General features: G+C 47.4%; 1 protein-coding gene across 2 annotated transcripts in view; it reads left to right on the forward strand.

Moving 5' to 3' along the window:
• LOC105908181 (cysteine-rich motor neuron 1 protein-like) overlaps window positions 1-17434 on the forward strand; it is an 82322-nt gene that overhangs the window by 45860 nt on the left and 19028 nt on the right. For both annotated transcript variants that reach the window (XM_031580098.2, XM_031580097.2), the window contains 2 exons: window positions 5376-5615; window positions 12981-13160. In XM_031580098.2, coding sequence (XP_031435958.1) covers window positions 5376-5615; window positions 12981-13160 — 420 coding nt within the window. The remainder of the gene's footprint in view (window positions 1-5375; window positions 5616-12980; window positions 13161-17434) is intronic.

Here is a 17434-nt window from a genome sequence, read left to right on the forward strand (position 1 = left end):
GCTATGTGTCCTTAGAGTGATCGCTATTAACTCAACAGACTCCTCTCATCCTGATCTTTGACCTTAGTCACTGGCATCCTTGTGCTGCTGTTTCATGGTAGGGTCCCTCCCCATAACACAGCACTCAAACCAGACTACCCCTGCCCCTCCCTCACACACACACACACACACACACACACACACACACACACACACACACACACACACCAGCCAGCAGGCGATGAGCCAGTGCTGCACAGCTTGCATGAGAAACAGACCCGATGTCCAATTCACAACATAAGGTATATAATAAACCAAGTCATACACACACATATAGACATGCAGACAAACACACACTCAGACACAGACACACACACACACACACACACACGTATAGCATACGTATAGACACACATTAATAGACACACACACACACACACACACACACACACATAAAACATACGCACACATACACCAGAGCAGGAAAAAAAAAAACTCGCCGTCAGAGCGCAGCTGTTCTAAGACAGCTTTGTTCTGTGCTGAGCAGCTTCCAGAGGCGGCGGGCGAACAGAACTCACATTGTGCGCTTTTTTCCATGAGCCCGAGCAGCACAGGGGCCATGAGCAGCACCGAGCGCGAGCAGGGAACAGCAGAGCAGAGCAGAGCAGAGAGCCTTACGCTGCCTGGGAGGGCCGCCACCTCCACCGCCCCAGCCGCCCCCCCCCCCCCCCCCCCCTCCCCCCCGAGAAGAGTGCTGGCCTTGTGCCCTCACAGAGGGGGGGAAAAAACCTCTCATTTACAAAGAGGTGTTTTTCTTTTGGTGAATGAGTTTCAGAGAGCCCATCTATATGCATTGTTTACAGTAGTCTGTTCAGCAGCAGTAAAACGATTTCCTTGCCCCACCTCTCTGTTAGACCCCCCCTTACTACACCCGAGCTGACGCACACACACACATACACACTGTCGTTGTCTGTGTTTGTTTGTGAATGCTCATCTGTAGGTGATGTGTTTGTAAGGGCTGGGGTTTGAAATACAATACCTATCCCATCTCTATTATGTAAGCATGTTCACTTTTCTGTGTGTGACTGTGCGTGTATGTGCGTGTATGTGCTTGTGTGTGTGTGTGTGTGTGTGTGCGTGTGTGCGTGTATGTGCTTATGTGTGTGTGTGTGTGTGTGTCTGAGAGAAAGTGGGCGTGTGTATGTGTGCATGAGAGCACCCCAGCGTATTTAACAGACCCTATGCGTGTCTGTTGCCAGGCGCTCCTTGGTGTTTAACCATTCCAGCAGGAGCCCTTTTTGGGCACGTCTCCTCTCTCTGTCTCTGGGGCAGAAAGGATTGATCAGACATGCCAAATGAGGCCTTTGTGCCATTGTTTGCGCAGCCTGGAGAATAGCCACTATTGTAATGCAGAGATTGCTCCTGTGGCCGCCGACTGGCTAATTACACCACTCCAGCCGCACCCCCCCCCCCCCAAAACAGACACACAGTACACACACACACAGTACACACACATGCACATCAACACACCGTGCATATAAACAGTGCGTATAGACACAAACACACACGCACAATACATATATACACATACACCCATAGTACATGCAAACATACACACACACACACACAAACACACAGTACATACAAACATACAGACACAAACATACACACATCCTCCTCCCACACACACACACACTTTATGTGCACGGTGGTAGGGGTCAAACACATCTCACTCCGTCCCCCTCCTGTCCTTTTGTGTTGGCTTGCCGTGTCCTTAACTGTCTCCCCTTGAACAATTACTATAATTGGACCACCATGGTTTGTGTGGCTTGCTCAGATTACACTCATTTCAATGACAATGGCTAGTCTTCCAGCTAGGTCTTTTTTGGGGGTCTCTCGCTTCCTCGAATAGCCCGCAGAGGCCCTGTGAAAGAGCGTTCGTGATGATCCAGCGTTGGGATGATTATGTTTAATGAAAACATTACATAACAGCTGCTCTGTGTATTGTTCCCTCGTCTCAGTCCAGTGCTTCATTATGGCCTGACAAACCATAAAGCTCGTCCACAACGGCCAGGGGTTTATGTGTGTGTGTGTGTGTGTGTGTGTGTGTGTGTGTGTGTGTGTGTGTGTGTGTGTGTGTGTGTGTGTGTGTGTGTGTGTGTGTGTGTGTGTGTGTGTGAAGAGGTGAGGGGCATGCGGAAACGCATCAGGTAACGAAGGATTTCAAAGTGAGAGGATTAAGCTAGAAACCGTTAGAAATGGCCGTTGGTTATGTCATCAGCAGGGAGGTGTGAATGGGCTGTTTTTTTCTCAGAAATCTAAAAACACAAATTTCTCTCTCTCTCACTCTCTCTCTCCCTCCCTCCATCTCTCCTCTCTCTCTCTCTCTCTCTCTCTCTCTCTCTCTCTCTCTGTATGACACTATTCAGGGTTATCAATGTGAGCTCTGTGCCTGGCCCACACAGTGTCCAGGTCTCCAGTGTACATGCTTCAGAGCAGATACCTCAGCTCGCTGCCGTGTTTATTCAGCAACTCCTTCATCCTCAACCTCATCTGTCATATTTCTTACCCAAATATGAACCCACCCCGACCATCCCCTCCCCTCTTCTCCACCCCCCTTCTGCAGGTTTACCTGTCTCCTTCTCACACTCTGGGCTCATCACACCCACTTGCTCATTCACTCCCAGACATTGACTTTCCTCACCATCCTCCTCCTCCTCCTCCTCCTCCTCCTCCTCCTCCTTCTCCTCCTCTGTGTCACGTTGACATGAAACCGCAGGCTGCTTGCTGTAAAGTGGGAAGGCTAACATGCCACACGTGTGCGCGCTGGAAGGCGCCACTACGCCAAAGCCCAGTTAACTTTCTCCCGTCCCCTGTCCGTCGCTCCCCAGTTGGATCGCCTCCAAGGAGCCTGCTGGGTGGACCTCTGATGTTGGGCAACACCGCGGGGCTTTACCCAGCCGAGGAGGCTTTTCAGTTTACCATCTGGTGGGCAAAGACCCGAAGGATCTGCTTACGGTGCCCTGAAATGTCAGCCTGTTGGGTACATCCTCTGAAAGGGTCGAGTTGCATGCCCTGCCATGCCATGGGAAGCAGTAGAGAGAGAGAGAGAGAGAGAGGGAGGGAGGGAGGGAGAGAGGGAGAGGGGGAGAGGGGGAGAGGGAGAGAGGGAGAGAGGGAGAGAGAGAGATAAATGGGCAGAGAGATAGAGGGGGAGAAAGAGACTGATTGTTAATATATTTTACTCATGCCACACTGGTAATGTTCCTGTCTTCAATTGATTTTGCTTGTCACCATGCTTTGAATAACACAAAAACACTGAATTGAATTTTACTTTTAAAGATAGAAAGGGGGAAGCAGAGTAAATACTTGAAACAGTAAGAGACATGGGAGAGAGGAGAGAGGAGAGAGAGAGAGAGAGAGAGAGAGAGAGAGAGAACAAACCAGAAGTTGAGCCCAGGAAGACCAGCACCAGCCTCAGGAAGCCCCAGTGGTAGCTCTCATCTCATCTCCTCCTGATGCAATTTTCAATTCATCCGGATTCTTCCGCGACCATGAAGTATGCAAACCCGATTCCGAGGCGTGTTTCTGGTCCCCCACCACCGCCCCATCTAACCATGAAGGTTTCGTTTGCCCGTCCTTACGAGGCAATTAGTAATTTATTAGTTTTGAAGCATTCCTGTTCCTGGAGGATTGGCAGAGAGGCACGATGGAGGTTTGCACTGTAATTACCCCCCCCCCCCCCCCCCCCCCCACTCCCCCATCCTATCCCATCCCAGATCTCAGTCACAGATCCCATCAATCACCCCCTCTGGGGCCCCAACACTCAGCTCGTCCAGACACCACCCGCCTGGGCGTCCCACCAAAGAGCCATGTACCTACACTGTGTTTAAGAGGAGGAGAAGAGAAGGTCATGAGTGTGTGTCTGTGAGTGTGTGTGTGTGTGCTCATGTACTGTATGTGTGCACACAAGTGGTGTGTGTGTGTGTATGTAGGTGCTGGGGTTGGGGGTTGCGATCTGTGAAACGACTTAGCCGCTGACAATTATAGGACAGGACGTCTGTCTGCGCGGCCCCATCCCCTCCGCTCCGGGCGCCGTGCATACATTACGCCGACACGGTAGACCCAAAATAAACAGCGCCGAAGACGACCGTAATCCAAGCTTTGTGAGGTCGCTACTGTTCCCCCCACAATGGCGGCATAGATTGGGGCCACAGCACTTTTCTTTTCCTGAACGCCTTCCAAAGTACACCCAGGAGCCTTCGCCGCAGCCCCCCCCCCCCGAACACCCCGGGCCCCCCGGCCCCCCACACCCCCTAACAAGGGTATCGGGGCGATTATGTTGGCCCTGGTGCACGAAGAAGGGAGCGATTCCCAGGGTGTGTGTGGAGGGGGGGATTAAAATAGGCCTGTCAGGCACGCAGACACACAGTACAGAACACAGAGCAGGGTGACTGGTCAGACTGAGAGAGGAGAGAGAAAGAGAGAGAGAGAGGGGAAGGGGGGGAGAGAGAGAGCGCGAGCGAGAGAAAGTGAGAGGATATAGTGTGAATGAGTATAATGAGTGAACACACACTGTGATGAGAGAGAATGAAAGGAAGGAAAAACAGAATGTAGGTAACTGTAAGAGAGGAGTAGGAGAGGAAGCTGAACACGAGATCGAGCAACAGAGAGCCAGAGAGCCAGAGAGAGAGAGAGGGAGAGAGCCAGAGAGAGAGAGAGAGAGAGAGAGAGAGAGAGAGAGAGAGAGGGAGAGAGCCAGAGAGAGAGAGAGATAGAGAGGATGTGTATGTTTGGTCTCTAAACTGCACCCACTGCGTGGGGTTTAGGAGCAGGAAGTGCTGAAATCCCCGTCGTGTCACGTCTGCCTCTGGGATCTCCCGCACAGGATGCTGTAAAGCTGTCATAGCCATGGCAAAACCAGATCTAGTGACCGTTGCCGCGGCAACGCAATATTAGCACCGTCGTCACTACGCCTCTTTCTACCTCCACCTCAACTATCCCTCTTTCTTAGTGTTTCTTTCTGTCTCTCTTTCTCTCTCTCTCTCCCTCCTCCTCTACCATACCCCAGGATGAACAGTATGGCTACTGTCTAAGGCTGAGTGAAGTGGAAAGAGCTGTTAGTGAATGGATGGGGTCAAGGATTTGTTTCTGAATGAGCATGTGTGTGTGAGTGTGTGAGTGTGAGTGTGTGTGTGTGAGTGACTGTGTGAGTGTGCATGGATATGCTTGGGTCTGGTCTCATGTTTTTGTGTGAGTCCTGAGTCTTATGGGTGTGTCTGTGTGTGTGTGTGTGTGTGTGTACGTGTACGTGTGTGTTTATATTTGCCTGTGTGCATTTTTTTGTTGTTTTGTGTCTCTGACTCACTCTCTCTCCTTCTCTCTCCCTCCCTCAGAGGAGCTGAAGTGTGCCGGCGTCACGTGCGCGCCCCTGCCCGTGCCCGAGTGCCCCGGTGACTCAGTGTTGACGCTCAGCTACACGCCCCCTGCTGGTTGCTGCCCCACCCTGCCCCCCCACTGCACCTGTGGCACGTGCCCCTCGCCCCCACTCTGCCCCGCCGGCCAGAAGGCCGTGCCCCTCCACCAGGCCACGGGCACGCCCGGCGACTGCTGCCATGACTATGAGTGCCAGAGAGGTAGGGTGCTGCTGCCCAGCCGACACACAGAACATTCTAGACTGTACACTCGCATAAGCAGTGATATAGTATAGCAGTTATACATTTATTCACATGTATGTATTCATAGTATGTCATGTGTTTTTGTAGCATATACCATGGGGCTTATTAAGTTAGTGCAGAGTTAATTATATATATATATTTTGTACTTGCTATTTTGTGGAATGAACTTTTGCCCAGTCTAGACTGAAAACTAACACTCCCTGTGTGTACCGTCTTGAGCATGAATTTAGAGTGAAGTGGAGTGAACTTTTAATAAATCTGGATGCACTAGACAGTTCCACATACACACACACACACATGCACACACATCTACAGTGCCCTCCACAATTATTGGCACCCCTAGTGAATATGAGCAAAACAGGCTATAAAAAAATAAGTCTTTACTGTTTATCCTCTTGGTCTTTCACTCAAAATATTTACAAAAATCTTACCTTTTCATTGAAGTAAATTATTGGCACCCCTAGAAAAATCTTATAATTAAAATCTAACTGAAGTATATTTCCAGTCATGTTTTACATTTTTAAGTTCACCTGTTTGATAAGGAACTCTTAAGAGGTCAACCATGACTTCCTGTTCCACTGGTGTACAAATATGAGGTGACACAGGCCAAATTCCATTAGTCATTCATCACTATGGGAAAGACCGAAGAACACAGTGACGATTTGTGCGACGGAAAGTTGTGGAGCTGCACAAATCAAGAAATGGACACAAGAAAATCTCTAAAGAGTTGAAAATACCCATTTCCACTATCATGGAAATAATTAAGAAGTTTAAAGCGACAGGAGATGTTAAGAATCAGCCTGGAAGAGGACGTGTGTGTACATTGACCCCATGCACCGTGAGGAGGATGGTTCGACTGGAAAAAGAATCTCCAAGGATCACAGCTGGAGAATTGTAGAGGTGAGTTGAGTCTTGGGGTCAGAAAGTCTCCAAAACTACCATCAGACGCCAACTACATCACCACAAGTTGTTTTGGAGGGTTGCCAGAAAAAAGCCTCTGCTGTCAATCAACTACAAACTAAAGCGCCTACAGTTTGCCAAAAGTCAGACTTTCAATGGGGCCGAGTTTTATGGTCAGATGAGACCAAAATAAAGCTTTTTGGCAACAAACATCAAAGGTGGGTTTGGTGTAGACAGAAAGATAGCCATACAGAAAAGACCCCCATACCCAATATGAAGTATGGTGGCGTATCTTTGATGTTGTGGGGCTGTTTTTCTTCCAAAGGCCCTGGACATCTTGTTAGGATACATGGTATCATGGACTCCATCAAATACCAGCAGATATTAAATGAAAACCTAACAGCCCCCTCCAGTAAGCTTAAAATGGGCTGTGATTGGACCTTCTAGCAGGTCAATGATCCGAAGCACACCTCAAACTCAACACAAAAATGGTTCACCGACCGCAGAATAAAGGTTTTGCCATGGCCATCACAGTCCCCCGACCTAAACCCCATCGAAAATCTGTGGGATGAGCTGAAGCCGAGTCTACAAATGTTGACCTCAGAATCTGAAGGATCTAGGGAGATAATGTAGGAATGGTCTCAGATCCCGTGCCATGTGTTCACCAACCTCATCACGCATTATAGGAGAAGACTCAGAGCTGTTATCTTGGCAAAGGGAGGCTGCACAAAACATTAAATTAAGGGGTGCCAATAATTGTGGCACACATGTTTTGGGGAAAAATATTTATTTAATGTCAACAGTTTTTTGTTCTTTCAATAGTTTTACTTCAATGAAAAGGTAAGATTTTTGTGAATATTTTGAGTGAAAGACCAAGAGGATAAACAGCAAAGACATATTTTTTTATAGCCTGTTTTGCTCATATTCACTAGGGGTGCCAATAATTGTGGAGGGCACTGTATATGTCTACATGCATGTGCGTGTGCGTGTGTGTAGGATCACTACCACTCTCCTCTTAGTTTGAACACTCTCTCTTGGTGCATAAGCTCATAGAGTCATGGAGCCACTGCCTCATTAAAGGCCACATCCAGCATGTTTGCACAGGGCTGGTTTCTTCCCCATGCGAACTCCCGCCCTCTGGAGCACCCTCTGGAGCGCTCATGCTGTCCACAAGGAACTCCTCCTGGGCTGAGGCTGGGCCTGAACTGGCCCGTGTCTGGGTCGTGTCCTGGGCTGGGCTCAAAGGCAGGGCTGTGGACGCTACAGTAATCAGTAATTACAGCTGGGCCAGGAGTAAAGCAGTCACACCCCTGTAGCCAGAAGAAGCTGTGGTTGTTTTTGTTTTTTTGGGAAGGGGGGCAGTCACAAACAAACTAACCCGGGGTTAAGCAGGACGAAGGGGAGGTTTCCAATCAGAGAGGCTTTATGAAGCCAGATGAGCTGGTAGTGGGGTGGGTGGAGTACATACTAAAATGCCCACTTAATGGGGATGGAGAGAAGGGGAAAGAGAAAGAGAAGAGAGAGAACGAGGGAGGCGGGGAGAAAGAGAGAGGAAGAGAAGGATGCAGTGAGAGACTGGAACAGTGATGGACAGAGTTATAGAAGTCAGCGTGAAAAAGAAAAACATTCATGTGTTGTGGAGTGAGAAAAACACAGAGAGGGAGATGGGTAAATACAGAGGGGGGGGGGAGGAGTAAGGGAGAGAGGGGAGACTGATTAATATAGAAGATTGAGGTGAGACAGAGAGAGGAAAGATGGAAGAGACATATATAGACAGAGGAGAGAGAGAGAGGAGATGGCAGATGGAGAAATAGGACAGAGAGACACACAACCACGGGAGGGAAAGGCGGTGAGAGACAGATTGGGGGGGGGGCTCCTGTTTGCTGTGGCGTGTCTGTGTGGTGCGGTGCGGCGCGGTGCTAGGGAGTGGACCGGGGGCCCGGCATGTTTACTCTGCGCTAGCTGCAAATATTCACTGTTTTACCAACAGAACAAATTCCCATTCTGGCCCCTGCGCCTTCCCCTAAATGTGTGCCGTGTCCTGGAATTAATGGACTTAACAAGCGCTGTGACCAGAAAAGTGCTTAGGCTACCAGTCCTGCTCCCTTACAGAAGCGCAGTGTCAAAGAGTTCCTGTCTGTTACTCACACGGCTATAGAGAGAGACAGAGAGAGAGAGAGAGAGAGACAGGGAGAGAGACAGGGAGAGAGGGAGAGAGGGAGGGAGGGAGGGAGTGGGAGACAGGGAAAGGGAGAGATGGAGGATGGGAGAAACAGAGAGAGAGGGAGACACAGAAGGAGAGAGAAAGAGAGGGAGGGGGAGGAAGAGAAGGAAGGAATGGGGGGGCGGCGGGGTTGGTTTGAGGGGAGACTAAGGGAAGGTTCAGCAGGTCATGTATGGGAATGCTTTTTGTGTGCGTTTGTCTGCACAGAAGGGTAGACGGATGGGTGGGCGGTTGGGTGTGTGGGCGGGCGGTCGGACAGGCTGGCGGGCGGGCGGTTGGGTGGGCGGGCGGCCGTAGCCTAATGGTTTGGGGCAGGCTCGGGCTGGCGGGCCCCTGAATGGCTGGCCTGCGGGGCTGCGGGGGATCATTGTTTGGATAAGCAGTGTCTGCCGCTCCGCTCCTGAGGCTCAGGCTTCACGCCCTTTTGTTGCCCCTCAGCACTGGCCTTTAGCACCCGCGTGACTGCGCCCCAACACCAGCGGCGGTTCACGCACGCACACACACATGTATACATACACATACACATGTATACACACACACACATGTATACACACACACACACACACACACACACAGCTAAGACACTGGCATGGACAAGTAAATGTACACATCATCGGGCTTCTGTGGTGTTGCTGTATCAGGACACACTCACTCTTTCCTTTCTGTCTGTATGTGTGTGTGGTTAGTTTGTGGTGTGTGTGCATTTGTGAGAGAGTGACAGGTTTATCAACTGTCTGGCTCGTTCTATCATTTAGCCTTTAGCAAAACACTTGCTGCTTCCTTCCTGCACTGTTTGCATACACTGCTGTGTTAGTGTAAACACAACTTTCGTTCAAAACATGCAGGAGTCTTTGTGGAGTCTGTGTTTGCATGGTAAAGAGACGCTCTTATCTATAGATACGCATTGGATTGAGTTGGACTGTTTCATCCAAAAGTGAATTGCATTACAGTTTAAAATCCTTAATTGTTGTTCATGTTCAAGTTCAAGTTCATGCTCTGAACCTCTCTCACATCATGCCCTGCTAGCTGTGTGACAAATGCAACCGCACGCAGCTTCAGAATGTTTACAGTAGAGGCTTATGAGTGTCGCAGGGAACAAAACATCCTTTGTTAACATTCAGCATTTGAATGGCTGCTTGTGGGAAATGATAAACACACTTGACTTGTTTTTTTCTCCCTCTTGTAATAAATGATTTTGGGCGGTTCCGGCTAACTAAACGTCAAATTTAAGCACTTTTCATGCAGCTCTGTCCACACTCTCTCAGATGCGGTGGAATAAGTCGGAAAGTATGCCTGGAATCCCATTAGTGGTGTGTGAGGGGTTTTTTTTCAGGGGAGGGGGGATTAGTGTTAACAAACCCTGCGGAAATCACATATGTGTACATCCTGTCAAGTGACTTCCTATTGTTTTCCCGAGCGTTACAAATGTTGCCATGCCTTTTGATTCGAGCTTCGGCAAAAAAGCGCTTATTGAATTTTCTCTGCTTGGCCATGCTGCACGTGAAAGATTGTCCAGATAGCGGTGGACAGTGCTGCTGGTCAGATCAGAGCCAGCCCCGTCCCCTCCCTTAAATGCGATGTGGTAGAGGGATATGATGGGGTTGGGGTGATGAGGGGGGAGGAGGGGGGAGGGGGGGTGCAAGGCAAACCCCTCACTTTACTTTCAACTCAGTGAGCCCACCTGCTTTGTGTTAGAGAGCACAAACTGGTCCAGGAGAGTTGAAGGGGTCAGCAGCATGTTTTGGATCTACAGTCAGAGTATGGTCCACAGATGCTCGAATCACAGTCTTAGACCATGTCTGCTATCAGAGAGACAGTGAGAGAGAGAAAGATAATCCAGCAGAGAGAGAGAGAGAGAGATAGAGAGAATGAAACAGAGAGAGAAAAAGAAAAATCATGTGCCAGAGAAAGGAAGGAAGAACGAATGAAAAGGGAGTTTATAGTCTGCACACATTTACAGTATCTTCCACTCAAACTGCACTTCCTTCTGTTCTGACATACATTAGAACTTACCACCCCCCCCCCCTCCGCCTGTCCCCGCTGACTGTTACATAACACACCCCGTGACTGGCCATCATTGTGTTGGGCTCACAACCATTGTGCAGAGCCAGAGGAGTGGAGGGGCTTCACGTCCATGGGAGATTGGACACCTCCTGTCCATACGATGAGTCCCTTTGGGGTGTTATTGCATCAGAGAGCAGCTCTACATCAGAGGGGGGGGGGAGTTTTGTAGGGGCCCTCAGGGGCCTCCTCTATCTCTGGGGCCTCTCGGTGCTGTGCTGTGCTGTTGTTGTTGCAAGGTGTGTGTATGCATGTGAGTGTCTACGGATGGTGTACGCTTGTGTGTGTGTGTGTGTGTGTGGTGAATGCTTGCATATGTGCATGTGTGTCCATATATGCGCACATGTGTGTGTGTGTGTGTATATTCATGGTGTATGCACGCACACTTGTATATATATATACTGTATATATGTATGTATGCATGTGTGGTGAATGCTTGCATGTGTGTGTCTGTGTGTTGTGTGAGATAGCCCCGGGAACATTGCGTGCGTTCGCTCAGCGCTCGTTGTTATCGGTCTCCAGCGATGCGTGCGGCGGCCATTGTTCATTGGCCCTGAGTCCCTGAGACAGCGGAGGTTTCCGGTGCTTAGCGTCGGGCCGCCTGCCGTCTGCGGCTCAGCCTCCCGACCTCCAGATCGCTCTGGCCCCTGCTCCTGTTTTCTTTAACCCAGCGCACCGGCTACAAGACTTCACATAGCTGCGCCGCATTCCCGCTAACCAGGCCTGGCTTCATTGTTTGGACTCTGTACCCCCCACCCCAGCCCCCTCCCCACACCCTCCCGCCTCTTAAGCCTCAGAAAACTGCTGACCCCACAAAAAAAGAAGCAGTGAAAAAAAAGAGAGAGAAAACGGAGCACGGAAGGACAGTAAATCACTGGTAAATGGTAGGGTCTGTTTAATAAGTACCCAGAACATTGTTGGTGGAGGTTAGACTTTACTGATAATGTCTAATGGAAAGGGAAAAGTGAACACCAACGGCTTAACTGCTTCTTAATTGAGTCATCATAGATATCACCTTCTAGTCATTTAGCAGAGGCACTATCAAGCATAATGTCTTTTGTGACAGTGCAGTTTCTAAGCTAATTCCTTTAAGATTGATGCTCGACTGTCTGAGTTGCCGAGGCGCCAAACAATGGCATCTTGGAATTCTTGACCCTGGGCAGGGGCACTCTGGCAAGCATGTACAGCCAATCACAACATTTGCTACACTTAATCTGGAATGTTATGGCTGGCACAGCCCCGCCTCCCACCCCATCAAAGCCAATAGGCTCTTGTTCTCCTTTCCTCAAAGTGTAGGACCTTTGGCCAGTAACTCTGGACTGGGACCAACACTACACTGATGCTACTCCATTTAAAGCGGTTCATTTCAGTGCAGAAGCAGCCATTGTCCAAAACACATTTCTCACATTTATCAGGTCCCCCCCCCCCCCCCCCCCCCCCCCATCAGAAACCGTGACAGACTGATCAAACCCCTAACTCTGCACTGACTAATTTAGACCTGACTAATCATAACACAACAGTGGAGGCCATATAAGTTGTTCCTTCAGCTAGTAGAACAAGGTGCTAACAACACCAATACCATGGATTTCGATTTCAGAGACCACACAGTCATAAAACGTGTTGCGTATTTATATTACAAGTCGTTTTGGGTAAAAGTGTTAATAGATATAAAAAGTGAAATTATGTTAAAAAGTTTAGACATTAAAAGTGATCGAGATAATTTCTAAACACTGTTAATGACTTTCTGTGTTTCTGCGTGTGTGTAACTTAGATTATTAGGTGCCACTTAGTCTGCATATGTACAAGAGCATGTTTAGACCAGAAGTGATAAGAAGGGTCGAACTGTGCTTCTTCCGACCTTGTGCAAAACTTCCATCCTTGCCTCAGACGTCAGAAATCCACCACGTGGTTTTCCCAGCTGAATGCTAAACTTCTGTCTATATAAACCTTGTGCGATGTGTTTAATATTGCTTCACTTTCAGCCTTGTGCTGGGAGTGAGCCCCAATTGCAATTGTTGTTTGTCTAATAAATATACTTATATGCAGCTCCGGAGTCCTGAGGTAACTAGGGTGAATTTTCACCTAACAAAAAGTAAATAGTAAAAGTTTATTTTTTCCCCTTTCCCTGTATTCTCCAGTCTCCCCTAAGTGTGCCCATAATGGCAAGGAGTACTCGGAGGGCGAGGTGTACCGCATGGACGCCTGCTGGTTGTGCCAGTGTCGCGGTGGCATCTCCTTCTGCTCCAAGGCAGAGTGTGCCGAGCTCGACTGTGACAACTTCTACATCCCCGAGGGAGAGTGCTGCCCTGTGTGCATAGGTATGGTGATACAAGTCACAAACACTCATGTACACACACACACACACACACACACACACACATGTACACACACACACACTCATGTGCACAGACACACACATGTACACAGACACACATATGTGCACGTACTGTGCTGTCCTGTGTGCATAAGTAAGGCAGGGAGAGGCATTAAACACACATACGCAAACACAAGCACATACAGTCTCACACTCACACACACACACATACACACACACACACACACACACACACACACACACACACGCACACATAGACAGACATACAAACATTCTGTTCCTGGTGCTCCAGAATACTACTACACAGAAAACTAAATGTTAAAGTCCAAAGCCCCTGTAGAATACAGGATGCACACTGCAGGATGCAGACATCTGGATTCATAAACAGATAATTCAAGTGTAGCATGACTGACCAGCTCATAAAGAAGCACAGATAACATCGCTCTCATGTACTCACTTGTAGACTAGAGGATTCTCATTTGACGAATTGCCAATGGGTCGAGTGTAGGCACAGAGCATGATTTCCTGTGTGCTGCATTAGGAAGCATCATAAGAGCTTACATACAGACAGACAATAACGTTGTGCGGTTTTGTGCGGTAATATGTTAAAATGAGTGCATTCAGATGCTGATACACATCCAGTAACACTCAACCCTCTGCACACACTGCTACATGGACAAGGCCTTCCCATTTGATATACTTGGTTGTGATCCATGGTTTTGTCAACATAGATACAAGCAGACCTGCTCTCCTTCTCTCCAACTGCTCTGCATACATGCCCCCCCCCCCCCCCCCACACACACACACCCTTAGGGCCATATACACTGTGCTTTCACCTTAAGGCCTTGTGTTTCAACCCAGCTGTGTGCCACAGTCGTTAACATGCCTCACACACAAGGGCCCGCGAATGAGTGAACCATAACAGAACCATAACCCTCTGGTGGAACGGTATAAACCTCCGGATCAGAGGGGGCAGGTCCGTTTCATCAGCCATGGGCTGCACGGATGGGTGGAAGGACACCCCTACCTCCGCTTCCTGCCAACACCCTCCCCCTTAACCTGCACACACACACACACACACACACACACACACACACACACATACGCATACACACAGGTAAAACGGTAGTGAGAAGAATGAGAAACATTCACTCTCTGACGCACACACACACACACTTCAAATCTACTGTAATGCAGTAAGTTAGCATCTGAGTGCCCACACATGGACTCTCACACATAGATGAAAGCACCTGGTTGCTGAAGTCCATGTGGTCAGCAGACAACCTGAGACTCTGGCACCACTTGGCCTGAAAAAAGGAAAGTGTGTGTGTCTGTATGTGTGTGTGTGTATGTGCATTTGTGTGCAGGTAGTTGTGTATATGTGTGTGTGTGTGTGTGTGTCTTATTAATCCATCTGTAGCAGCCAGGCTAAGGGGCTGTCTGAACTGCGGGTTACTGGGGGTCAGAGTCTGCGTCGCACCTGGAGCGCTCTCACTCTCCACCACTCTCTCCGTGACGACCGGGAATGCTTTCATCTTCACACACTCAGCCCTCTGGCTCACACACTCGCCACAGGGACTCAGCAACTGAGCAGTGCATCTTGGGACACGTAGCGACCTGATCAACGTGCCTGGAGGACCCAGGGATTCTACCTGCATTGTCTACGTGTTAGACATAGACTCCCTCACCTTTAATTATGGGGTGTTAAAGCAATAATGCTAGATACAATCTAAATTAGGCTCCCAGTGTTTCTGGTAGCTAACTAGCAGTCTGCCATTTTTATGCATTCAGTTCTTAATACTGGAGAGACCTGTCAGCAGCTCCATATCAGACCCCTTCGTTTTGTTGTTTAAATAGAAAGTAATTTAATATCTATATAATGGTCAATACACAAAATACTACTACTACAAAACAACATAAAACATAAAATAATAAAAATATAAACAGTAATATAATAAACATTTAGACTCTCTACAATAATAAACAGAACTAGAGATGCATTTCCGCAAGAAAATGTGAATGTGATTGTACCGCAGCAACTGTCGGTCGTTGGATACCATAACCTGTGCAGTTACCTGGATGCTAACACTTCATCCTAACTTCATCTAACAAGACGCAGGGAAGCGAAACTGTGCCAGTTAAACAGTGGTAGTGAGCACACATAAACTCTGCCATTACATTTCCTGCCTTTGCTTCGTTAATGTTTCTGTCATAATATTATCGCTACACACTTTTTGCAATAGGTTTATATATCTTAATGATATATCATATATCTTAACCATATTATATTTTAAGATCATTAGCTGCTTTTATGTTTACAGGAGTATTGGCTTTTCAACTTTTCTGTCATACATAACAAATAACGTAGCACCACACAGCATATTCAGTTTGTCACTAGTACATACATTTTTAAGAGGGCGGTTGAATGTTGTTTTAAATATTTAATTGAAAAGTAATTTGCAGAGTTATTGGCGAGGTTTTCAGTGGATTTATTGATGTGTTGGTTAATGAGAAATTTGCCCATTTTAACAAGCCAGCTTGAGTTTGATCAAAAGATTACAACACATAATGTAGCCCTACAAAAAAAAAATGGTTTCAGGTTATCAGTATCGTACCGTATACTGTCATTTTAAACATTATAAACTGGTGAAGTTACTGCCGTGACGTGCTTTTTGAGTTACCTTGTTATCTTGAATCACCACAATGTAACGTTAACTGTTATTAACACATTGTAACATTAGAAACCATAATTTGTCAGAGCACTGTCTTAACTGTCGGCTTTCCAGTTTAGTTTTTAAAATAGCATACGTTAGCTTGTTAGCTTAACGCTACCGAACTAACATTAATTTGCCAGCTGCAATGTAGTGTGGCTATTTCAGCTAATGGCTCATGACAAACCAAAAGGACAGTGATATACAAATTAAATAGAATATCTTGCTTTAGCTGTAAACAAAAACACAAAATATTAGGTATTAGGGTGGACCTGTATTTGATTGTAGAATGGTGTCAATGTTGTGAAAACTACTCGCGTCAAAAAATGGTAAAACAATAATACAACAATAATAATAAGAAGAAGAAGAAGAAGAAGAATAAACCTTAAGAAGAATAGCAGTCTTAGCATTGACACAGACAGTTACATAACAGAGAGACAATGGACGGAGTTTTCCTTAGGTACAGTTAGGTGAACAGGTCCCTGTTACAGAATCCTGTAAAACCAGATCAAAACTAAGTGAGAATACATTTCCATAAAAAGAACAATAACACAACTGTCTGCCAAAAACGGTAAAAGTCGCTGTCTATCAAACTATCAGGCCTTTAATACTAAACTCATTTTTGCTTGGCCTTTGCCAAGTTTGTGCTGTGTCCTTATCAAACACTGCCTTACAGATCAAATGTACACCAGGAGGCTGCTACTGGGGTCTGACTGCATCTGGGCACAATGATTTAGTGGTCTGCATTTGTAGTCAAATCCCACTGAGGTACAATAACCTCCGGTGTCTTGTGTGTGTGTCTTTGGTCTGTGCATGAGAGCAATGGGCCGTGTACTGAGAAACGGATCATTGAGAAGGAGAGCTGGAAAATAAGGAGCGTGGACCATTGGGGGCAAGGGAGAGGGGGATAAAAAAGATAGATAGATAGATAGATAAAGAGAGAGAGAGAGAGAGAGAAAGATAAAGAGAGAAAGATAAAGAGAGAAAGATAAAGAGAAGTAAAGACACTTCATTCTGAGGGTAATTGCACCCAGATGGAAAGAGACACAGCAGCCAAATCTCTGCTGGAATCAGGCAAACAATCCTACCCCAAGGAGACTTACACACACACACACACACACACACACACAAGCACACACACACACACACACACACACAGGCAGACAGAGAGAGGCAGAGAGGAAGAGAGGAAGAGAGACATGCACTCGCTAACCAGATATTCCCACACAAATTTAAAAGATATTCATTCACGTAGACATATATCACAATAACACTCACAGACTTGTAAACACACACGCAACAACAAGCACATGGATATGCACTCTCAGACCCAAACAATCAACAGACACTCACATGTCAACACTCCCACACACTTGGATGTATGTACACATTTGGTTGCATACATTCACACACATACAGAAACCATAAATGCAGACCCAAACAAACACCAGACATATATATACCCACACACCCACTCTCCTCTCTGCCATACACACACTATTTTCAACTTTCAAACTCCCAAGGTTTACTCACGCGAACACACACA

This window comes from Clupea harengus, chromosome 14 (genome assembly GCF_900700415.2).
Source record: "Clupea harengus chromosome 14, Ch_v2.0.2, whole genome shotgun sequence".
NCBI classification, from domain to species: Eukaryota; Metazoa; Chordata; class Actinopteri; order Clupeiformes; family Clupeidae; genus Clupea; species Clupea harengus.